The sequence below is a fragment of the Oryza sativa genome, chromosome 11 (genome assembly GCF_034140825.1).
Source record: "Oryza sativa Japonica Group chromosome 11, ASM3414082v1".
Classification (NCBI taxonomy): domain Eukaryota; kingdom Viridiplantae; phylum Streptophyta; class Magnoliopsida; order Poales; family Poaceae; genus Oryza; species Oryza sativa.
This window is the reverse complement of record NC_089045.1, coordinates 20,957,277-20,982,313: the sequence shown is the minus strand read 5'-3', so window position 1 is coordinate 20,982,313 and position 25,037 is coordinate 20,957,277. Positions and strand designations below refer to the sequence as shown.

At 40.6% G+C, this 25,037-nt stretch overlaps 2 protein-coding genes across 2 annotated transcripts; both read left to right on the top strand.

The window, feature by feature from the left end:
- Positions 1–7,699: 7,699 nt before the first annotated feature.
- LOC107276498 (disease resistance protein RGA5-like) lies at positions 7,700–11,631 on the top strand. The gene is made up of 2 exons (XM_066305466.1): positions 7,700–8,603; positions 9,829–11,631. Exons 1-2 carry the CDS (start codon positions 7,738–7,740, stop codon positions 11,423–11,425), a joined length of 2,463 nt encoding a protein of 820 aa, XP_066161563.1. The 5' UTR covers positions 7,700–7,737; the 3' UTR covers positions 11,426–11,631.
- On the top strand, positions 11,623–14,500 carry LOC136351183 (mannose/glucose-specific lectin-like). Its single transcript, XM_066305885.1, has 6 exons — positions 11,623–11,681; positions 11,772–12,054; positions 12,138–12,335; positions 13,159–13,425; positions 13,533–13,730; positions 14,125–14,500. The coding sequence occupies exons 1-6, from the start codon at positions 11,623–11,625 to the stop codon at positions 14,368–14,370; spliced, it is 1,251 nt and encodes a 416-aa protein (XP_066161982.1). The 3' UTR covers positions 14,371–14,500.
- The last annotated feature ends 10,537 nt before the right edge of the window (positions 14,501–25,037 follow it).

Sequence of the window (25,037 nt, the reverse complement as noted above, 5' to 3'; positions counted from 1 at the left end):
GGCAAACTAGTACATGCAGCTGTAGGCTATTCAATAGAACTGGAATATTGTGTGGCCATGCTTTGAAAGTCCTTGATCTGATAAATATCAAATCTCTCCCATCACAATATGTACTGAAGCGATGGACACGTGGAGCATGTAGTGGGACAGTACAAGACAACCATGGACGAAATATAATAGAGAACCCAAGATTAAATGATTTGCTTCGCTACAAAGATATGACCCGCAAATTTCTCAATTTGGCACTTCGAGCTGCCAGCCATCCGGAGTCATCCTTGTTAGTAAACAACACACTTGACATCCTTAGCAAGCAAGTTGAAGAACAAATCAATGCATGTACTGATACAACTGTTCCAGTCATTGCTCCCACAAGTGTTACTCCTCCAAATGATTTGGTGAGTATAGCATGCCGGAAGAAAAAGGAGGTGCAAACAAAAAGCTCGAAGCGAAAAAAAATTGGCTTGATAAGATGCACTCCACAAAGAAGGGAAGTAAGAAGGGAGGTAAGAAAAAGGAAAATGGTTCAAAGGTATGTGATAACACAACATATATTTGATTCTCTTTCACCGTGCTCAATGGGAACATGTTCAGTTTTATTTCTTTTATTTGAAGGAACAAGAAACTGCAAAGAAGGGAGGTAAGAAAAAGGAAAAAGAAGCAGCAGGGGCAGAAACAACAGCAATACAAGACACTGCAGCAGTGCAAGATATTTATCCTAGTACTTCTTTGCTCATGGAAGAAATATCTCAACCATACATGGCCATCAATACCTTCTCTCGGATATTGACGATAATATTTCAAACTAATACACCATTTTAATATACTATACATGGCCATCAATACATTCTCTCAATTGTTCATCTGATCCTTTTATTTTGCAGGGGGCAATCACAGATGATGTTATTGCTGATTTCTAGTAGTATGGATATTTCCTGTAATCTGAATGTCTTTTTGCAAATATGTATCAATGCCTTTTGGAGAATAGATTGTTTATGAGAATAGCTTTTGGAGAATAGCTATTGTCAATCTCTGAACAGACCATTTTATGCATCTCTGAACTTGCAACAATCAGCATTACTTTTTATTCAATTCCAAGAAAATTTACAACACAATATCAATCTATACAATTTGCATGATTTTTGCTGCTTTGGATACAATCACAAGTTACACAGTCTTGTTCCCGTGCTCCTAGCCTACTATTTCTTCAACTTTGTCGGCTGCACCACCTGTTGGCAAGACCTTGAGGCAGAGCAGAGCAGACCACTTGTTCCGTGAGATACATGACGATTATCCCTCCTACGCTCCTCTGATTTGGGACGCACAGCAAGCTCTTGCTCCCTGATAATCAGAACATAGATGTGTCACTACAATAACCACAACGAACAGCAAACTTCAATGAACCAAATGATGTGACATAACATACATTCATTCATCTGTAAATGGACTTCAGGTCGGAGTTTCAATTTGATGATAGAATTTCTGAGTCACTTACTGATCAATGCCTTTGTTAGCTATCTATGTAACCCCCTAATGTAAACCGGCTTGCTTCCTCTCTTTGAATGAAATCGGCAGTGCTCCTACAACAAGGTAATGCACAGACGCCAGCAACATACTTCCTCCGTTTCTAAATATTTGCCGTCGTTGACTTTTTAAAATATGTTTGACCGTTTATATTATTTAAAAAAATTAAGTAATTATTAATTCTTTTTTATCATTTGATTCATTGTTAAATATATTTATATGTATACATATAGTTTTACATATTTCACAAAAGTTTTTTGTAGAATTGAATCACAAGAACTAAGCCAACCAGAGGGGGGCGTGAATGGTTGGTATACCCAAAAACCCAAACTTTTAGCGGAAATAAAAGTTACCCTCAAATTCGATGTAGATCGGTCTGACCGAAGTTGATCCGCCGGTCTAACCGCGCTCGCGCCGCCGGTCTAACCGGTGTTGATCACTCGGTCCAACCGCCTGAAAATCGTCTGCCGCATGTGAAGTCGCCGCCGGTCTGACCGCCTCGCTCTAGCCGGTCTGACCGCTGGTGCGTCGCCGGTCTGACCGCCGATGAGTCGCCGGTTAGACCACCGAAAACCCGGTGAAACACAAATCGAAGAACTCTCAAAGTAGATGACAACTTTATTACTTCTCTCTGTGTTTACAAAGTGCACCAACAACACTCCTCATAAAAATCTCGACTAAACTCGAAACCCTAACTAAACTAGCAACTCAATTGCTCTCAAAAGCGATACCGGGAAGCCCCACGCTCCCCCTCTATTTATACATGAGGTAGGTAGCCTAAAGCCACGAACCAAACTCATACTAGGAGTCCTAAACACCTTAGGAAACCCTCTAGTACAAGACACAAACTTTACATAACCAATCGTACCAAATTTTGACTCCTTCCAAATTCAACTCCGCATGCCATACGCACACAATACCTCCATCGTATGCCATATGGAATCTCCATCAACCACGTGCATCAACTCTAGCCTTAGTATCCCGTATGATATCTGACCATCACGGACATCGTCTTACCACCAAGCCGATTCCCGGTCCATCACCGCAAATACTCTCCCGAGGCATCAAGTCACCTACACATGAAATAAACAAAGAAACCATATTCCGAGACCAAGCTATCTCCAACTTGACTCATTAGTAGCAAACAACAGTATTACATACGTATAGTATCCATCTAGAAGCCATAACCATGAAACAATCACGGATATCCAAAGAAACAATCCGAAACCAAAACTGACGCAGCATCGGCCGGTCAGACCGCGGGCTGCGCCGGTCAGACCGCGGGCCGCGCCGGTCTGACCACGCAATACACGCCGGTCTGACCGGCCACACTAGCCTGGTCTGACCGGACCACAATTCAACAGTATCCTCCTGTAGATCACCTGTGAAATCCAATCATCTCCAAAACCACTTCGTGAATAAATTCCAAATATCAAAATCAATAATCACAGATGCCAATTGTTCATCACAGAATAAGAATCAAAACACACATTGATCTTATATTTTTAAATAAGATAAACGGTCAAACATATGTTAAAAAGTCAACAGTATCAAAATATTTAGAAACGGAGCGAGTACAAAATATCTTGATCAATCAAATATAGCTGCCACATTCAGCACGGCATGGGCGCTGGGCCGCACGCCTCCGATGTAATCTGATGTTGCGCCCGGCCGTGGTTGCTACGGTGAGCAAACTGCTGACCTTTCTTGGCACAAATTTATCCCGTTGGTCTTCGACATCGATGAGATGCCGCCCTCCAACCTCCTCTATTACGACGACCATAGATACAGGTCAGTTATGGTCGCTCATCTCCACAAAATCCCAAATGGAAATCGAAATTTAGGGAAAAAATTGCAGTCATTGGGAGTGTGTTCGATTCTTCAATTGAGATACTCACATGTGTATATTGTGGAATTTTTTATTTTTTAATTTTATTAATAGACCTTTCTAAAAAAATATTTTTAAATCCGAACCTTTTGACCACGCCAGCCCGTCTGGCGTAGCCAAAAAACTATATCACTCCAGCCGGTGTGGCAGGCCTTTGCCACGCCAACGGTTGGCGTGGCCAAACAACACTGCCAAGCCAGCCACTCGGCCGGCGCGGCCAAAAGGTTCAGGTTTTGAAAATATTCTTTGGAAATGTGTAATAATAAAATTATAAACTAAAAAGATCTAAAAAATAAAAAAAATCTTGATTGTGGGAAGATCAGGTCTTCAGAAAAGAATTATTGATATCAAAGCTTGAGGTGAAGGAGGAAGTCACTGACCAGGCTCTTGATCTGCTGATTTCAAGTTGAACCTGTGGCAGCGGCCGCAGTAGCTGTTCTAGAACCGAGCGGCACCGACTGTAGACTGTAGTACAAGCGAGCGGACTGCGGGGACGGCTGTACAAGTAGTAAGCAGTATTTGGTACTTCTCCGTTCTAAAATGTTGGACGCCGTTAACTTTTTTAAAAATGTTTGACCGTTCGTCTTATTCAAAAAATTTAAGTAATTGTTAATTCTTTTTCTATCATTTAATTTATTGTTAAATATACTTTTATGTATACATATAGTTTTACAACGGTCAAACATGTTTAAAAAATTTAACGGTGTCAAACATTTAGGGAAGGAGGGAGTATTTTGGTTTAGTTCAGGTGGTTGCCTAACTTGCCAGTACTTGGTTTTTAGCTTCTTGTTCAGTAAAGAAAATATTATATATACTAGAGATATAAATATAGATTCTAACCACACTGTTGCTGTAAAAAATGTTTCGTAAAATATTTTTGATTTTTCAGGTTGCAGTCGGAATCTAGCTGCAAGAAATCAGCTCAGATTTCCTAGGGCTATCAAGAAGACACTATACTACCAAGTTGCTCGACAGTATTTGTTTGCAAGATCAATCCCAAATATATCTTAGGTGATTTCTTGCCCTCTCAGAATACTGCAAAAGAAAATAAAATTTAAGATTGTTGTCTTGTCTTTGTGCCTTTGACTGGAGAAGAGGCTGTGCCTCCATGATCAATATTCCTTCCTTCTACATTTTTAACAATTGAGTTATATTGAATGGATTGTCCGTACCATCAAGATCCAGAGATTGATTAAGAGCGAGGATAATAGTATAGCTCACTTCATACTATTAGTCCATCTTAAAATCAACATACATATATAATATATTAGCTATAAGGTTGGGTATAATTTCCTTCTCCTGTCTCTATCTCTCACTTATACATTTAATGTATTTATCTTAGAGATTGTGTTAAGCTAGCTCTTGCATGAGAGCCAACCCCCTTAATTTTTTTGTTACATCTCTTCTCCACATAAGCTTATAGTGGGCTTATAGCTCAGTATTATACTTGCTCTAAAACAGTTCAAAACTGGAATTGGTGAAATCAATGAGAGTCTTTATGATTTGATGGCTGCATATCAATGAGTTTTTTGTAATTCGCCACCTCAGATCAGATTGAATCTAGGATGTCACCCAAAATTCAGAGTCTGCTTCACCTAGAAAGTCACCCCTAATTCGTAGTGTAGGTTTTTTTTGAATAAAAATTTGATGACATTATTAGCTAATGTCTAATTGAATTGATACGTACAATTCCCATATAGTTCTTTGTCACTGAATTTTCTATTTTTTTCCTCAGGAATGAATATGATCAGGGTAGAACATAATTAGTGCTCTTTAACTCCAAAAGAAGCCAGAAAACAAAGGGAAGCTCAATTTGTGGTATGTCATACATGTACTCTTTGTCCATTGCATCACAATGTTAACATGATCAAATTTGACAAGACCAACCCATGTTTCAGGCTGTTCTTCCAAGTTTAAGGCAGATATACCTGCATTTGCACTGTTTGAGGAATTGAGAAAGGAGGCTGAGGCTGTGCAACCAGTGCCAGTCAACTACTACCTTCTAGCATTTCACTTCTGGTCAAAGGGGTCAAATATTCAGAAAGACATCAGTGCTTCTGTTGACTACTTCACTCCACTTACAAAGTAGTAGTATATTGTACAATATACCAAAATGGGACAGAGGGAGTAGTGTGAAAATGGGACGGAGGGAGTATGAAAGTATTGCTCTTTACTTCACTTTATTATTGTACTTAGACTCTCAGCATGGGGAACACAAGTTAGATAACAGGAAATCACAAGGACGGTTTATACAGTTTAGTGCTATGATTTTTCTGTTAACGCAGTGCTTGCAAAATGTGGCTAATAAGCTTGTGCTAAAATTGGTTTCCTATATTTCAAACTGATTATCTAGACAATTTTATCACAAGCAGGGCATGCTTCCTCTCCTTTTTTTAAGCAACCCAACATTGCTGGTTTTATACTAAAGAGAGGGTAGCACTGTACAACAAATTATAATTAGGAACCTAGAGAAAAACAGAAAAATGTAGGCTTCAGCATAGTGCCACGCCGCACCTACTGTATATCCTATCCTTGAAAAAGAAGGGTAAAAGCCTAAAATGTTTGCCAAATTATTCTATGTAGATTTGAATGTTATAGTTAGATTTATTTTACATGTGGTGGATCTGTATTGCCCCCATAACCATGTCCTCCCTATCAACAATCACTGACAAGATTTCCTCGTTATGTTGGTGGTTTCTATGGTACCTTTCTTTACATCGGACAACATTATGACTTGCTATGCTTTTGAATTCTCTCTTCTGAACCTTGTTTAGTTTTAAAACAAGGCAGCTCTAGAATGACTATTTGATACTGAAGATAACCTATACAACTTGGTTTTCAGAGAAGGTAAGTTTCCTCATGTCCCTTAAATCAGGTTGTTTCATGCAGCTAAATGATTCTACAAAATAGAATCTTGCAACTGGAACCTGGCTTTGCATCCCTCGAAGTTTACTCTGTAACTGATATGTTTTCTTTAACTGACAACAAATGATACTGATAGCTACCCAACATTCCAAGATTTTCAACTTCATGCTTTTTAATGGATTTTCCATGGTGTGAATTGACCTTTTGTAGGATCATTCTTTATACAATGAATTTGTGTGGATGGAGAAATTTTGGAGATCTAGAGAATGATGGCTTTCAGGCTTGCCAACGAAGAGATCCTGCCCTTCAATTGTTTATCATACACAGTTGAACTTGAGGTATCGCTACAATGCCACCATATTTCCAGTAGTGTCTGTTGATTGCAAAGCCTATGGGTAGAGAGAAACCTTGTTCATTTCCTTCTTTTGACTGAACTCACAAGGTTCCTCTCTGTCCATATTATGATTGTGTTTATCACAGGCATATACAAAGGTAGCAGATATTAGAATGAAGTTAATGGAACAGCCATCAGATGCTCTCCACGGCACAATGCAATCACAGCTCTGAATATAGCAGCAATGAAAGTAAATGGAGAGAAAGGGTAATTGTATACTAGATGATCTCATTAGGGAGGCTTGTTTCATTTTGACTTGAAAGATGATACTGTTGGATGTAATTTTGATGAAGAAAATGGTTTATCTATTTTACCTTGGTTCAAATGAATAATATAATAGAAGAACGTCACTCACAATCACATTGTATGATGTACTTACTGATTATTATGTTTATATAGAAAAAAAATATATAAATAACACGCTTCTTCCAAACATAGCACACCCGTAGCGATAGCACGGGTATTTTACTAGTAAGGAAAAATGAATGACAATTCAAGCCACAAGAAAGTGAAAAGAAATAATAGGCAACTTTCAAATAGATAACCGAATAACCTATGCTATATATGTAGTTGCGTTGCACAAGCAAAGTAGTTTTGAGTGACAATCACTTGATTTGCTCACCAACTGCTAGTATTTTAGAAAGAATTGAGCACATCTTTCAATCTTCCATCAGACACGTCTATAAGTATAAGCTTAATTAAGTGCTACTCCCTCTGTCTCATTTTAAGTGCAGCTATAAGTTTTCGTGCCTTTCTTCCTATCTTAATTACATTGAATGACCTCCTTCAGTTATTCCGGCATAAGTTTCCGTGCCTAACTTTAATCGTCCGTCTTATTTAAAATATTTTTTAAAAAAATTAAAAACATAAGTCATGCATAAAGTAATATTCATGTTTTATCATTTCTTAACAACAAAAATACTAATTATAAAAAAATTTAAATAAGACAGATGATTAAAATTGGGCACGGAAACTAGTTGCACTTAAAATAGGACGGAGAGAGTACAAAATTGTGCACTTCTGCAAAACCAAACACAAACAGAATTACCAGTGGGCAACAAGCTTCCGGATGGAGGCGGCGGCGGTGAGCGCGTCCACCGGGGCGCTGAACACCCTCCTCCCCAAGCTCGCCGACCTCCTCCTCCTCGTCGCCGGCGAGCACCACAGCAGCAGGCGCGCGGTCGAGGACGGCGTCGAGCACCTCGAGAGCGAGCTGACCAGCATGCGCGCCGCCCTCGAGAAGGTGTCGGCGGCGGCGGCGCCGCCCGACCAGCTCGACGGGCAGGTCAGGCTCTGGGCGAGGGACGTCCGCGACATGTCCTACCACATCGAGGACGCCATCGACACCTACCTGCTCCGCGAGGCCGCCGCCGCCGGACGACGACCACCACCACCACCGTGCTGCTCCTTCGTCGTCGGCTTGACCAGCTCGGCTCGCCGCCGGAGCCGAGCCATCGCCGCCGAGATCGAGCGCATCAAGAAGGAGGTGGAGGAGGTGAGCAGGCGCCGGGAAAGGTACAGGATCGACGACCACGTCGTCGCCGTCGTCGATGACGCTCCGGTGGACCGCCGGCTGCCGGCGCTGTACGCGAACTTCGCAAGCCTCGTCGGCGTCGACGCCTCAGTGGAGGAGGTGATCAAGCTGTTATCCATGGAAGGATATCAAGGTGCAGTGATGATGAGGCGAAAGCTCAAGCTGATCGCCATTGTTGGGCCAGGAGGAATCGGAAAGACAACCCTAGCTAATCTTGTGTATCAGAAGCTCCATGGCCAATTCGAATGCCAAGCTTTCGTCTCGGTTTCTCAAAAGCCAAACGTCAAGGCTGTTCTTAGCAGCATACTCTGTCAAGTGAGCCAACTCAAATATGAAAATTTCAGTTCTTGGGGTGAGAAGGAAATCATCGACAAAATCAGGGATGTTCTCAAGGATATCAGGTATGTAAACCATCACTGAATTTTTGGGTGTCTTTGGAAGTTTTAGATATGGAAAATGAATTGCATCCCCGGCATCTGCATCTATAAAATGCACTGAGTCAAGGTGTCTTTGGAGTGGCTAAAAAGGTCAATTTCGAATCCCTGGGCTTTTGTGGAAATTGGAAAAAAAAATGAACCTGAATTTCTAAACCAAACATTAATTCAATCTAATCTACTGAAATCATTCACCTTTTAACTTTGGTTACAATTTAATTGGAATGTTTTCTGGGTGACATGTCAGCCTCTGGAAAAATTATTGAATTTTTAAAATAGTAAATGCTTTTCAGAACATACTTGAAAAATTCTAGAATTGCACTTGAAATATTTACATTACATATATTATGTTCCATTTTTTAGACACTGTTTTTCATGGGCCAACTATTTTTAAATTTATGTACTAATGTTCTAAGTTCAGATGTGGTTACAAAGTGGGCCACATCAGTGACACTTACCCAAAACTAATCTGTGTTTGGGACAATGTGGAAACGAATGATTGTTTCTAGCTTAAGGTTTAATATACTCCTCTTTCTATGTTTATTATTGTTTATCATATTTGTACAATTTAGGTTACAACTAAATCACTACAAGTATATGTATGTAACCCATGCAACCATTTATCTAAGTCACTACAATGCAAAGCTCTCCTGCACGTTCGAAAAATAAATATTAATCCTTCTTCAACTAACATACTTTGAAATTATAGGTACTTCATTATTATTGATGATATATGGGATAAACCAACATGGCAACTTCTAAAATGTGTTCTCATCGACAATGATCATGGTAGCAAAATAATCACCACTACTCGCAACATGGATGTTGCAAAGTTGTGTTGCTATTCTGATGATGTTGATGGTACCATACAAATACAACAGCCTCTTTCAGTTGCTGACTCTGAAAAACTACTATATCACAAAGTATTCCATAATGAAAGATGCCCTCCTCAGCTTAAGGGCATATCTCAGAAAATTTTGAAAAGATGTGGTGGCTTACCATTAGCTATAATTACTATTGCTAGCTTATTTGCAAATAGGCAGACACAAACTGAGGACCACTGGAACTCGGTATGCAGTTCTTTCCATAGCGGACTTGAAAGTAGTACTGATGTGAAGGACATGCGCTGGATAATATCTCTTAGTTATTGTGATATGCCTTCTCCTCTTAAAACTTGTTTTATGTATCTCAGTATATTTCCGGAGGATTATATCATCGACAGAGATGACCTGATATGGAGATGGATAGCTGAAGGTTTTATCCAGCCAAAACAAGGTACAATTCTATATGAAAAAGGAGAGAGATACTTTGATGAACTCATTAATAGAAACTTGATCCAACCGATATGCATTGATGTGCATGGTAAGGCACAAGCTTGTCGTGTGCATGATACCATATTGGAATTTATCGCCGGTTTATCAATTGAAGAAAATTTTGTTGCAATTTTAAATGGTCAGTGTTCGACGTCGGATCTACCGAAAAGGATCTACCGGTTATCCCTACAAAACAGCAAGGATGATATTACAATACCTGATGCAACCGAGAGATTTTCCCATGTGAGGTCACTTTGGCAAGGTATTGATTTGAAGATGCCCCTTTCGGGCTTTCGAGTTTTGCGTGCCTTGGATTTAGGAGATTGCAGCAGTCAAAATATTGATAATATAGGTAATTTGGTTCACCTGAGGTATCTAAGGTTGCGTGGTACACATTATAATAAGCTTCCAAAAGAAATTGGAAACCTAAGATTTTTGCAAACATTAGATATTAAGCAGACAAGAATAAAAGAATTGCCATCAACTGTTGTACATCTTACACAACTTATGCGTCTTATGGTGGACACATGGACAAAGTTGCCAAATGGGATTGGGAATATGGAATGTCTAGAACAACTGTCAGAGATTGATACCAGCATGTATCCAAGTCTTATGAAAGAGCTAAGCGATCTGCCCAATCTACGGGTTCTAGAAATTTTGATAAGCACATGGGAGCAGACCAAAGAGGAACAATTTCTTGATTGTTTAGGCTCTATGAAGAAACTTCAAATTGTCCATATTTTTGCTCCAGATATATCCCTTGATTTCATGTTGAATAAAGATTGGACCCTTCATGAACTCCAAAAACTTACAGTTGGTGTTCGCCGAGAAAGCGAAGACATATTTAAGCTCAACCCATTGTCTGGGTGGGCTGAGTTTAGCCCATTCTCTATCCTACCAAGGTGGATCAATTCATCACTCACCAATCTCTCATACTTATCGATCATTGTCAAGATACTACAACAAAAAGATCTTGGAGTTCTTGGGGACTTGCCTGCACTTTGTTCTCTATACTTGAGCGTGACAGGCGCTTTAAAGGAAAGATTGATGATAATAGGTCATAGTAGAGGTAATGGTCAGGCAATAGCATTCCAATGTCTGGCTAACTTCAACTTTACAAGTCCTGCAATGATGCTAGTTTTTAGACATGGAGCCATGCAGAGGCTTCAAATGCTTTCCTTTTGTTTTCAACTAAAGGAGACAAAAGTTTTTCACAGTGATTTGGACATGGGCTTGGAGAATCTCACCTCCCTCAAGACTGTACATTTTCAGATTGACTGTCGTTACGCTAGGCTCTGGGAGGTGCAGGCTGCAGAGGTTGCACTAAGAAGTGCAACCAACTTGAATCTCAACTCCCCAACCCTTGACTTGAGCAAACATTTTGAAAGATTGATGTATTGGGATGGAATGGAAGAGATCCCTGAGATGAAAATATTCAAAGAAGAAAATGTATTTTTTTTTGCAGCAATCCCTTAAATTTATTTCCTTCTCATTTTACTGTAGAATTATTGGTTTATCGGTTTGTTGTTAGGTTGGGATTGTCAAGATTGGACCATGGGGTGGAAATAGAGGGAGGCGTTATGATATTGAGGTGGCTCCTCACCATCTAGAAAGCATCAGAGTTCACAGCGATTTGGCTGTACATTCATTTGAATTTGAATATAGCGACCGTAATGGACAGAAACATGTTGCGGGTCCTTGGGGAGGATATGGTGGTAGTAATGTTCATATGGTGAGCATGAATATTTACCAAGAAAAATTTCTTTTGTTAGTTAATTAGTACATGTTTCCCAATCATATGTACTTGAATAAGTGAGACTAGTCTTGGTAAAACGCAGATTCAACTTGAATCTTCAGAGGTTCTTGTGGAGGTTTCTGGAACATTTGGTCGATTTGCTGGATTTCAAAATATCATAACCTCTCTTACATTTGTTACAAATACTCAAAGCTATGGACCTTTTGGACAAAGAGAGGGAACCCCTTTCCACATACCAGTGCAGTGTGGTGGCCGCATTGTTGGATTCTTCGGGCGTGCAGGGTGGTGTTTTGATGCAATTGGTATCTATGTGAACCCTGATCTCCAAACAATAAAAGACAAGGGCAAAGTACTGAACTAAGCTCGGATTGTTTCATTTCATTTATTTTCTTTTAGCTATGATTCCTTTTCGTGACTGTTGTTTGCACTTAGGTTGTGCTTGCCAAGATTGGGCCATGTGGTGGAAAGGGAGGGGAGGCTTGTGACATCATGGTGCCTCCCCATCATTTGGAAAGTGTGACAATTTGCAGTAACATTGTGATACACTCACTCACATTTTCTTACAATGACCATAATGGAGATCATCACTTGGCAGGTTTGTGGGGCAGCCATGGTGGGAGTAATCAGACGGTATGTGTGTATTCCAAACAAAATTAATTCTCAAAATATATGTACATTTTATGTTTTTCTCTTAATCATGATAATGATTAATGAATTGTTGGGGAAAAATAATGAACTTCCCTATTCATTATTTACTTGGGAAAAAAATCAAGATAATGAATTGTTGTAAGAAATAAGATTGAAGAAAAAAAATATATGGTGCAATTGTCTCATAGAGAAATTTAGAGAACTTATCATGATAGAAAGACTTCGAGTAAATTCCAAAAAAAAACTACAAATACTTTGACCAAATTATAAAAAAAACTACATATTTAAGATGATCTATCACAAAACTACAGATTTAATAATAAATTTATCGCAAAACTACAAGTTTAAGGCTAAGTATATCAAAAATACAGATTTAATAATAAATTATCACAATACTGTAGATTTTGGGGTTTAAATCCTTAACACTAATGTTATGTTTGAGTTATAAATGTCTAATTTTTGTGATTAAATTGGCATTACGTGCAGTTTACTCTATCTAAAAAGAGCATTGGGACACCTACACAAAAACTCTTATTTGTTCTAGTTAGCAGACGCATGAAACTAACATGAGTTGCATACTGTGTAACTAATATTGTATAATGTCTAACTAGTTTTTAGACAAAATGGCATTAATTTAGTGATCATATCTCATCCATGTATCCAAAAATTATAGGAATTACATGAATATTCCGTCTGAGCACAAGCTGGTGACATTTTTCGACATGAATCCATGTTATACCGTTCTAAAGCATGTCATGTTTTTCTGAGTCATCTTATTATAGTAATTATTTTTGCTTTCCTGCAGATTCAATTTGGCCCTTCAGAGTTCATAACTAGAGTTTATGGAACAATTGGTTCATACAATACACCATCTGATGTTGTAACATCTATTACATTGGTTACTAATGCTGGCTGCTATGGACCTTTTGGTCAAGAAAATGGGATCCCTTTCGACTTTCCAGTCCAGGGTAATGGCAGCATTGTTGGCTTCTTTGGACATGCGAACCTTTATGTTGATGCAATAGGTGTCTATGTGACACCTTCCATGGGAACAAGGAAAGAAGAAGAAAATGTATTGATTTATCAGCAATTTGTTTGTGCTCTTTATTGTGTAGAACTTTCTTACATATTGCATTATTTTCCCCTTTTGTTCTCTTTTCTTTCTTGGTCTATGTTTAGGTTGGGCTTACCAAGATTGGACCATTCGGCCGACGTGGAGGGAACCCTTTTGACATCAAGGTCACACCACACCAGTTGGAAAGCATAACAATTAGTAGTAACATTGTAATCAATTCACTTGCATTTTCATACATAAGCCATGACAAACAACAACACATTGTAGGTCCATGGGGCAGTGGTGGTGAGAGCAATTATACGGTGAGTGTGTACTGTATATAAAAGCTACTCCTCCTAGTTGTAAATGAGTGACTAGCTAGGATTTATATCAGTCATGAAAGTGGTAAGTATTAAAAAGTGCTACATATATATCAGATATCCCTCTTGGTTATGGGAGGGACAACTCTAAATATAATCAAGCATGCACCCTTGCTACATATTTATCAGATATCCCTCTTGGTTATGGGAGGGACAACTCTAAATATAATCAAGCATGCACCCTTTGGTTATAGGAGGGAGCAATTTAAAGATAATCAAGCATGTATAGGGTGTCTTTTCTCCTTCTTCCATTAATAATATCTGTTGACAATTAATAATCTCCTTGTGCATACAGTTGATTTGGTAACATTTTTTTTATCCTTCCTGTTTGTTGTAGATCCAGCTTGGTCCTTCAGAATTTTTTGTCAAAGTTTCAGGAACATTTGGTCCATTTGGTGAATTCCCCAATGTCATAACCTCTCTTACCTTTGTCACCAATACTCATCATCAGTATGGACCTTTTGGACAAGGAGGAGGCACTCCATTCCATGCTCCAATGTCGGGCAATGGCAGCATTGTTGGCTTTTTTGGCCGTGAAGGGTTATGTATTGAAGCAGTTGGTTTTTATTTTTGCGCATTATGACAACAGTTTGTTCTATGTTGCATGTCAAAGGTTTTAGTAGATTTGTTTGTGTGTGTGTCCTTTTTTTTTGTTTCCTATGCAGTGAAGATTCACTAGTTCCATGCCCCACACCATGATCCTCACTAGTTGTTCCGGCAAGCTCCATCTAGACATGTCATGTTTGGGGGAATTTCTAGAAACTGCGGATTCTCCCAGAATCTACAGCTTCCTAAAAAATCCTGATTCTCGCACATGTTATAAAAAAATCTATAGTTATAGAATCTAAAAAATGAACACAAAAAACTGGGAAACCCAAATTTTCGACAATTCTCACCAACTATTTAGTCATTAGATGTTTCTCAGAATCTCAAGATTGGTTTTGGTTGACATGGCATTGATGTGAAAATATGGCCTCCGCTTAACCAAATCATATTTTTTTAAAAAAAATTGTAAATGAATTGAAAAAAAGTATTACACAAAAAATTATATCCAATATAAAAATATTCGGGCCATAAAATAGTTTTGTGAACTCACTAAATGATTTCTAGTAGAAAAACTTGAATTGTTTTACTATAAGCAAATTTATTTAGGTTGTAAATTCTCTAGTATACAACCATGATTTGCTCATTAATAATTTAAGTAAAAAGAATTGAAACTTTTGACATCTACAAAATAATTAGGAGTTATCTAAAACACATTACTTTGGTATGGTTACATGTGAAAGAAATATCTAAAGTGTGATATTGTGAAGAAGATTCTATAAATGATATATAGTATTTTTGCAGTAGATCTTTCAGGATCTTGGCAAGTGGACAAGACAGAATTCCATGGAGGAAATAATTTGCGATGATCTTTCCAAGTGGCAAAGATTGAATAGTAGAAATAGAGGGTGCCCTCCTCCCAAATGCTACAAACTAGCTACTCAGGTATATAGCGGTTAAAATGCTATTGTCTATAAACAATTTTGTGGTTGTCAATTTAGTTGTCGATGAAAAACTCCATACAATTGTATAGATGGCATAAAGTTGCAACACAGCACAGACAAGATAGCACCTTGGTCAACTCTCTACCATCACCACTACACTTGTTGTCGACGAGTGCTTGTCAGCAAGATGGAGCACCCTCACCACACTAATATGGAGCAAATAGAGACCGGGGATGGCATACAGGCTATCACACCCTGATTTTCGCTTTAGGATTTATAAATTATTTAATAAAATATTTCTAGAACTTGTATTAAAGTTCAACTAATTTACAAGTGAAGTTAATGTGGGAAATAAAATTTCCCAAATAATACCTGGGTTAATTTAATTTTTATTAAATTCTCCATGATTACACTCTCTAAAATTTTCTTAGATTTTTTAGAGATAAAAAACTAATTTAATAATACAAACATCATTTCAGCAATTAATTTAAATGAAAAACTTATTAAAATCATCCAGCATCCGCCGAGGTACAAGAGAGGAAAGAGTGTCGACAACTTCGGCACTCCTCCAAAACTTCCCCTAATTCTCTACCTATATTCTCAACACTACTAAAGTTACGCCTAAAGTATGAAAGTGAGTTGTATGCCACTTTGTTGCGTGTTGTGAAATGAGAACTTTCTTCCTTTTATAGCCTGCTTATGACGGTTGATTAGGTCGGCAACTCCCACAACCGCCATTAAGAGGCATGAATCATGGATATCCACGTGGAATGTGGAGATGAGGGGCTGATGGCGGTTCCCTTGAATTTTTCTTTTATTTAAAAATCTCATCATTTAAAAATTTGGAGTTAAAATTTGGATCTTATTTTATTTTGTGCCAATTAGATCTCAAATCCTCTCTTAGACATCCCTTTGAATTTCTGTCAAACCCTAGGTCAAAATTCAAATTTAAATATTTCCAAAAATTCCTTAAAATATCAACTCCAAAATCCTAGAGAAAATCAGAAAAGTCACTGTTCATTGGGCCTCCTTTTCTTTTTCATTCCCTCTCCCCAACTCCCTTTCACTCTCTCCTCCACCCACACCTCTCTTTCTCACCGAGCAGGCCGGCCCATGGCCTTCCCGCACCGGCCCAGCCCACCTTCTTCATCTTCTTCCTCGAGGCAACCACACACACGCAAACAAACAGTTCGACAAAATGTCTCGCCCAACGTTGCACGGCCCTCGCATCGTGTCTGTGCTGTGTTGTGCCGTTCTTCACCCTCCTGTGCACCGTGCCTCACGCCAGGGCCGCGTCATGCCAAACCCACATTGAGCCAAGGTCGCGCCGCACCAAAACCGTGCCGCGCCAAGCCATGGATCCCGGCAAAATCTGACCACGTCCCTCGCTCCGGATTCCCTCCGGGAGACATGGTGCCACGCCATCCCACGTCACCCTCCGTTCCATCACGCCGTCCTATCCCGAACTCCCGCGGACGCGCGTCTCCTCACTCGTCGCACCACCGTTTTGTCATCCATCTCCTCCCGGGAAACTGCCTCCGCATCTCCCTCTCTCTCTCTCTCTCTCTCTCTCTCTTTCGCGTCGCGTTGCCACCGCCGCATGATGCCGCTCGCGTCCCCTTGCTCTGAGGATGCTATCGAGCTAATCCCGACCGTAGCCGCCATCGGCCGCACGTCACCCATGTCCCGTCACTAATCCCACTCATTTCCTGCTACCCTTCATTGATGAAATGTTGGAACGTCTAGCAAATGATTCCTTTTTCTATTTCCTTGATGGGTATTTCGGGTATCATCAAATTCCTATCCATCTGGAGGACCAAAGTAAGACTATGTTCACATGTCCGTATGGCACCTATGCATACCGTAGGATGTCCTTCGGACTATGTAACTCTCCTGCATCTTTCCAAAGATGTATGATGTCTATTTTCTCGGACATGATCGAAGATATCATGGAAGTCTTCATGGATGACTTCTCGGTTTATGGAAAGACTTTCGGTCATTGTCTGCAGAATTTAGACAAAGTTTTACAACGATGCCAAGAAAAGGACCTGGTGAAGGGATAGTTCTTGGGCATCGAGTGTCCAAACGAGGAATCGAAGTTGATCACGCTAAAATCAATGTTATAGATCAGCTTCCTCCCCCTGTAAACATCAAAGGAATCCGCAGCTTCTTGGGTCATGCCAGTTTTTATAGAAGGTTCATCAAGGACTTCTCTACAATCGCCAGACCTCTGACCAATTTGCTAGCCAAGGATGCGCCCTTTGAGTTCGATGACGCGTGCCTAAAATCTTTTGAAATTCTCAAAAAGGCACTCGTCTATGCTCCAATCATTCAACCTCCTGATTGGACTCTGCCCTTCGAGATTATGTGTGATGCAAGTGACTTTGCTGTTGGTGCGGTCTTAGGCCAAACCAAGGATAAAAAGCATCATGCAATCTGTTACGCTAGCAAAACTCTAACCGGAGCTCAGTTGAATACTGAAAAAGAGCTGCTCGTGGTTGTTTTTGCTATCGATAAGTTCAGGTATTACTTAGTGGGAGCCAAGGTGATAATTTATACTGATCATGCTGCTTTGAAATACCTGCTCACTAAGAAAGATGCTAAACCACGTCTCTTAAGATGGATTTTGCTGCTCCAAGAATTTGACTTAGAAATTAAAGATAAAAAGGGAGTAGAAAATTCCGTAGCAGATCATTTGTCCAGGCTGCAGATCACTGACATGCAGGAACAACCAATAAATGATTTCTTGAGAGATGACATGCTGATGACGGTTCGCGACTCCAACCTGTGGTATGCCAACATAGTAAACTACATGGTATCCAAGTACATTCCACCAGGGGAAAATCAATGAAAACTGAAGTATGAAAGTCGCCGTCATATATGGGATGAGCCATACCTATATCGGGTCTGCTCCGATGGCCTACTACGAAGATGTGTGCTGACTGATGAAGGACTTAAGATCATAGAACGATGCCACGCCTCACCCTATGGTGGCCATTACGGTGCATTCCGCACCTAGGCCAAAATCTGGCAAAGTGGTTTCTTCTGGCCAACAATGTATGAAGACTCAAAAGAATTCGTTAGAAGATGCACTAGCTGCCAGAGGCAAGGAGGAATCACTGCTCGCGATGCAAAGCCCCTTACATACAATTTGCAAGTCGAGATATTCGATGTTTGGGGTATAGACTTTACGGGACCTTTTCCTAAGTCTCGCAACTGCGAGTACATTCTGGTGGCAGTCGACTATGTCTCCAAGTGGGTTGAGGCTATGTCGTGCAGTGCTGCGGATGCGAGGCATGCCAAGAAGATGTTCACAGAAACCATCTTACCAAGATTTGGTACCCCCAGAATGGTCATAAGTGATGGAGGTTCTCATTTCATTGACAAAACCTTCCGAGACCTCCTACGAGAGATGGGAGCCAAACACAATATGGCCACTCCTTACCATCCACAGACCAGTGGTCAAGCAGAAACATCGAACAAACAAATCAAGAATATTCTGCAAAAGACGGTCAACAAAATGGGAACAGGATGGAAGGATAGATTGCCGTACGCGCTGTGGGCATACCGAACAGCGTACAAGACACCCATTGGAATGTCCCCATATCAGATAGTCTACGGGAAGTCATGTCGACTACCCGTAGAACTTGAGCATAGAGCATACTGGGCCATCAGGAATTGGAACATGGATTTTGAGGGAGCGGGAGAATGGAGAAAAATGCAGATTGCTGAACTTGAAGAATGGAAAGAGAAGGCCTACTACAACGCGAAAATATACAAAGAAAGGACGAAGCGCTGGCATGAAAAAAGAATCAAAATCAAGAAATTCAAGCCAGGAGACAAAGTACTGATATTCAACTCCAGGGTTAAGCTTTTCGGCCACGAAAAACTGCGCAGCAAATGGGAAGGACCGTTCGACGTCATCGACACCTCTTCGCACGGGGCAATCACACTCTGCGACGACTCAGGTAACATATTTAAGGTAAACGGTCAACGCTTAAAAATTTTCCTTGAGCCAAATGAAACTTTAGAAGAAGTGGATGTTATTGAATTAGTTGATTATGAATAGGGATGAAAACGGAGCGGATAGTTTCCGTCCGCTCCGGACAAAAACGGATACGGATACCTTTCGGATCGGATAATTCTCGGATATTTCGGATACGGATACGGATATTTTCTCCCGGATACGAATACGAATATGGTATCAGGGTTTCCGTCGGATACGGATAATAATTCGGATATCCGGTGAACAGTGCTATTCGGATATCCGCAGGACCCATGAGACATACCCCATTTCTTTCTAACTCTATAACTTTCAATATACCTTTATAGATTTTAATAGTAGTTTATCTCTTAACACTAGTCCATACTATTAATATTATTTAAATTTTAAAAAATATTTATAAATTATACCTCATTTTATATAAAATGAGCTAATTATATATGTTGATATTTATTTCTATTAGAAGTTGAGTTGGTTTTCGTGTTCCGAGAAAAATTTGTTTCCGTATTCGTGTCCGATCATATTCGATTCTTATTCGTATTCGAGATAATCCGTATTTGTTTCCGTATTCTAGCTATCCATATTCGTTTTCGTATCCGGTAAAAAATATGAAAACGAATATGGTATGAGCATTATCCGTCCGTATCTGCTCCGTTTTCATCCCTAATTATGAACCATGATGATCTCATCTATTGCATGCTTAAAACCCTGTATAGTTGCCATTTCTGCGCTTTGTTTAGGTTTTAGTCATAGCTATTAGGACCGGACCGGACCGGCGGTCCGACCGGGAAAAACCGGAACCAGGGCCTCGGCCGGTCCGGTCCCCTTAAAAGATCGGCTGTGCAACTGAACCGGGGAAAACCGATTGAACCGGGTGGTTTTTATGAAAACCGGGCTTTAAACCGGAGTGGTCAGACCGGGCTAGCTTTTGGTGATGGGCTCAGGCGAGGGCCGCTGAGCAAAGTCCACCAAAAATCGCTGGAAAAGGATGTGGGAGTGGGGATTTGACCATGGGTTGCGCGGTTGAGAGCTGCACGCACTAGCCACCACACCATCTCGTTGCTTCTGTTGGTTTAAGACATTTAATCCTATAATACTTTGAACTGCGGTTGGACCGGCCTAACCAGTGGTCGAACCGACAAACCATTGAACCGAGAGCTCGACCGGTTCATTCTCCGGTCCGGTCTTAATAACTATGGTTTTAGTGGGCCTAGAAAAAAAATGGAGGCCAGCCGGACCCACCAGGGTTCGGCCGAACCAGGGCGGCGTCCGACCGCTCCTATTTTTGAATGATAGTCTCCCCCGCTCGTTCCCAGTTTGTTTAGATGCGCGTTTGGAGGTAGAATGTTCGGATCTCACCAGAACACTTCTTCTTCCTCCTTTTCTCCACCTTTGCACATTCTCCTCTCCAATTCAACCCAATTCCTCGAATTTCCACTCATACCCACCAATGGCTGGCAAATCATTGATCCCATTCATCGGCTCTTCATCCAATTCCATGTACAACCTCACCGGAGAGCCAACACCGGTGAATCGACTCATCCCGGTGGAAAACTACACAGTAGAAGGGGTGAATGCACTGTGGGTGCAGCCCCTTGCAATAGTGCCGGGCTCCCCTGCAAATTTGGAGCCCGTCGACGAGCTCCCTGGTTTGGCCGAACCAGGGGTTCGGCCGAACCCTTCTCGGCCCCGTTCGGCAACGCGATCCCTCTCCCCTCGCCATGTCACGAAGACAACAATCTGGCGGGATTCGCCTGCGCGACGGCCTACAACGGGAGAGCTCGGTCTTTTGAAGGCACGAATCCTTTTTCAAGATGACGAGAAGGCTGCGCCGCCTCCCGCCGAGCGCTATGTGGGCACCCTGTTCACTAAGGCAGGGGATGAGGTTCTCCACAAATATGTCACACCCACCGCTACTCCATCCACTCCGAAGGAGGAGCGATTCCGCATTCAGGGGTTGCGAACTCCCGGCGGTGGGTATGGCAAAGGATTGCTCTGGCCTTTGACGGCATCGGAGAAGGAGGGGGCAGCAGAATCCCGTAGCCCTCCACCTATGAAGGTGAAGCGTCATTTGACGCCCCCTCCAGTTGTGAGGGCTCCCGGCCAATTCCAAGAAGATGAGGTGAAATTGCCGGAGCCCTCGATCCATAAGCTCGCTGCGCAAGTGAAGAAACTCCGCAAGGAGAACATAGAGCTTAGGGATCGCAACACGGAGCTAGGGGTAGAGTTTGCTGAAACTAGAAATAATTTTGATACCCTTAGTCGCGGTTTGCGCGCTAAAATCAAGTGTGCATTCATAGAGATGTGGAAGGAAAATAAGTATTATGCTAATTAGATGTTTCCTTTCCCATGAATAAAATAGTAGTAGGTGTTTGGTTTTATCTTTCCAATCATACAAGCACTTGCTATGAATAATGTGGCTCATTGGTGTTAACCCCAATGTTTGCCAAAATTTGTTTTGTTTCATGTTTAATAAAGTTCAGGTTTTGAATAAGTGTGGGGGAGATATCCCAGCTTCTGACGTGCATATACTCTGAAAACTGTTGAAATCTCTGAACACCTGGAAGCACTGAACTCTACAGAAAGTTGCAGAGGGATCATGCGCCAGAGTGGTACCAGGTTCGGCCGAACCAGTGTTGGCCCCAATCCCTCTCAACTTTCACAGGTAAGCAGGTGAGCACGTCCGTCATCTATATATCTCTACCATGGTATAGTACTAGAGCTGAAAATTCAGAAAACAACTGGTTCGAGCATAAGAAAGATAAAATTTCCCACTAATGAAATTCTTCATATGATTGATCTTGTATATTCATTATTCTCAGCTGAACTTGTGCTTGTGAACAATCATCCATGTTTAGGGAACCCTATGCATCTAAGTAAATGCTATATGAGAGATGATTAAAGATGAAAGGAACTCTTGTAACTCTTGTTATGACTCTTGGGAATTTGTTTTCAAAATGAAATTGTTTTAAAAGCTTAATCCTCCAATTGACTTCACCTTATGCCTACCAAGGCCATATGCAAGTACATCAATGATCAACCTTATCATGCATATGACTGCTGGACATTATATTGAGCTTTGTCAAATTTGTGTGACTCATGTTAGATATCTTTTATACTCTCATGATTAAGAGGTCATTATCATATCTACTTCCCATTTCCACATATAAAATTTAGCTAAGCTTCTACACTAGAAGTTGGCTTTCCACAAAAATATCTATTCAAAAAAATTCCTAGTGTATACTATGCTTTCTTCTCCTAAAAAAAAACTCTTGGAAAAAATAAAATGAGAAAAGGAGGGAAAGGCATGGCCAAAGAAAAAAAAAGAAGAAAAAGAAGATGGAAATAAAGCTTGCTCTCAAAACATTGAGCAAAGTTGAAAAGAAAATATAGCCATGCCCCTTCCATGATCATGCCAAGAAAACAAAATGGAGAGAAAGTATAGGAAAAAGGAGAATCATTTCTTTATTCCACCATTCCACAAAAATATTTTATTCATTTTCCACCATAAAGACCCTGGATCTAAGAGTATGATTGATGATCTTCTTGAGTCCATATTTTTGGCTTTGCAATATATATGATGCAGGTATGTCACGATTTATCCCTACCAAGCTCCACATATTAGCCTTAGAATAGGGATGAAATCTGGCACGTTTTACCTTGGTGAGGATCCAAAAAGAAAAAGTACATCTTTGAGAGACAAGAGAGAAAGTCAATATGAGGAAAAGAGCTGGTTTGCGAAAATTTATAAAAAACCCATGAGTCTGACAGAGAAGAAAGAAGGACTGGAATCGAGATCATGCCATTTATCAATTACTCGAGATGGTAAGATAGCTACTTATAAAGTTCACAGGTACAGGTATGGTTGTGAATGATTTATATGCTTGATTCATATCTTGAAGAAATTCATTCTACACTAACATTTACTCAGGGACGAGTAAAGGGCTAAGTGTGGGGGGTTTTGTTGGCGGCTGTTAAATGCCGATTCTATACCGCCAACATCTGCATAAAGTTCGGATAATAAAACATCCAACATAGTGATAGGTGCTCAATCTCACATATTCCACAAGTGTTGGTGTATATTTGTATGCAGAAGATAAGCCCGATGTTGGAGGAAATCTAGACTAAAGTGAGGAGAATTATGTATCCATACAAGGATGGGTTGTGAACTTCATCAAAATATCAAAGACTCAGCCCAAAACTCTGCGAAATGGATAGAGGAGGATCAGGGGAGGACATGAGCCAAAGGACATGCTAGATGGACCCAGCCCAGGTTCGGCCGAACCCCCTGGTTCGGCCGAACCACTATCACCACCGTTGGATGTGGGGTTTGACGTGGACGTCCCAGATGCATCCCTGATGGCGGTTGGAGGGCATTTCGGACATTTCCCCTTTGCCAACCGTCATACCTACCCCTATATAAGGACCTCATCTCACTCACTTCAACACACACTTCCAAGCTTGACCTGAATTATAAGAGGCTCTATTGTACTATATTGTATACTAGAATAGGAAGAGAGTAGAGTAGAAGGAGTCGGAAGAATTCCGGAGTTGTCGGTAATCTTCTCCTATTTTTTTTATTCTGTTATTACTCTGAATTTAATATAATGTTTCTCTTGAGTAATTTAGATTTATCTTGTGAGAATTATCTCTTGGTTAGTTCCTAAGTAGCATACGGAATTATTGTTCACTATAATGAACTAAAATATAGTGATTGCTTTGGTGAGTTATAAACACTAAAGTAGATATTAATAGCTTAGACGTGGTGTTTAGGTAATTGTTATCCAGTAATTGCTGCGTATCCCACAGTACGTTTGAGGTAGGTGTAGAGGTGGTGATAGCCCTCGAGATCACTTAAGTCCTCCCTGTCTGGGTACGTAGTAGAGCGACATCTGAGAACAGCGGGTTGCCAGTGCCTGAAGTATTGCATTAGGATTAAAGTTAAGCTTTCCCTAGACACTGTTTCTCACTAGTAAATCCTCTCTATCCTGGCCTATCTTTTGCTTGGTGTCCTTGGATGAACTGGAGGAAGATTTGACCACACACGTTCCCTTGGATTCGATACCCTTGGAATACTCCGTAGGGGAAGTGCTACATCAGTATATCCGTGCGCTTGCGGATTTTATCTGTGACTGTATTAAATACCAACATGGAGCCGAGCCGCTGACAGCCCGATCCCACGCCTCCTTCCCTCCAACAGCAGCCAACAGGTGGGCCCTCCCTGTTGTTGTCCAGTGTTGGAATATTCCCTTCCCGTTAATAAATTGATTTCCAATATTCTATCAAATGCTTTAATCTTTGAAAATCCATAGAAATTCAACCGTAACTCCGTTTGACCCCGTTCAACTTCCCAATTTTTTTTCTAAAAATTGAGATCTACCAGTGGCACTGTTGTTTCTCTGATTTGAGATTGTTTTATTGCCTTTTGTTGGTTAGTTTTACTTTTCGTGTATAGAGCCCGTTACGAGGAAGCTCCGGACGCCGCTTTTGAGGGAGAAGATCCATTGGATACGACTACCGAGGTAGTTTTGCTTAGCCATGCTTACGTTGTATAGTCGTGTGGGAAAATTGGATTATTCCAATTATATGCTTAAAAATCCGGTACGTTGTACCGATGTGTTGTGAAATAAAATGTGTTGTGAAAATGGTGATGATGCGAAGTCATACCTTTGTCGTTTGGCTATGTATTGTCATTAAGGACCGTTTTCTTTGGGAAATCTATCCAAACACATTACAGTGCGACCACATGGGTGTTTATGA

What these genes read in the sequence shown, in the direction of transcription:
- LOC136351183 (XM_066305885.1), top strand. Translation starts at nt 11,623, where the DNA reads ATGGACAGAAACATGTTGCGGGTCCTTGGGGAGGATATGGTGGTAGTA. An exon ending in CAATAAAAGACAAGGGCAAA is followed by an intron (nt 12,055 to 12,137) that starts GTACTGAACTAA and finishes GTTTGCACTTAG; the next exon opens with GTTGTGCTTGCCAAGATTGG. An exon ending in GTGGTGAGAGCAATTATACG is followed by an intron (nt 13,731 to 14,124) that starts GTGAGTGTGTAC and finishes TGTTTGTTGTAG; the next exon opens with ATCCAGCTTGGTCCTTCAGA.
- LOC107276498 (XM_066305466.1), top strand. Translation starts at nt 7,738, where the DNA reads ATGGAGGCGGCGGCGGTGAGCGCGTCCACCGGGGCGCTGAACACCCTC. An exon ending in GATGTTCTCAAGGATATCAG is followed by an intron (nt 8,604 to 9,828) that starts GTATGTAAACCA and finishes TATGTATCTCAG; the next exon opens with TATATTTCCGGAGGATTATA.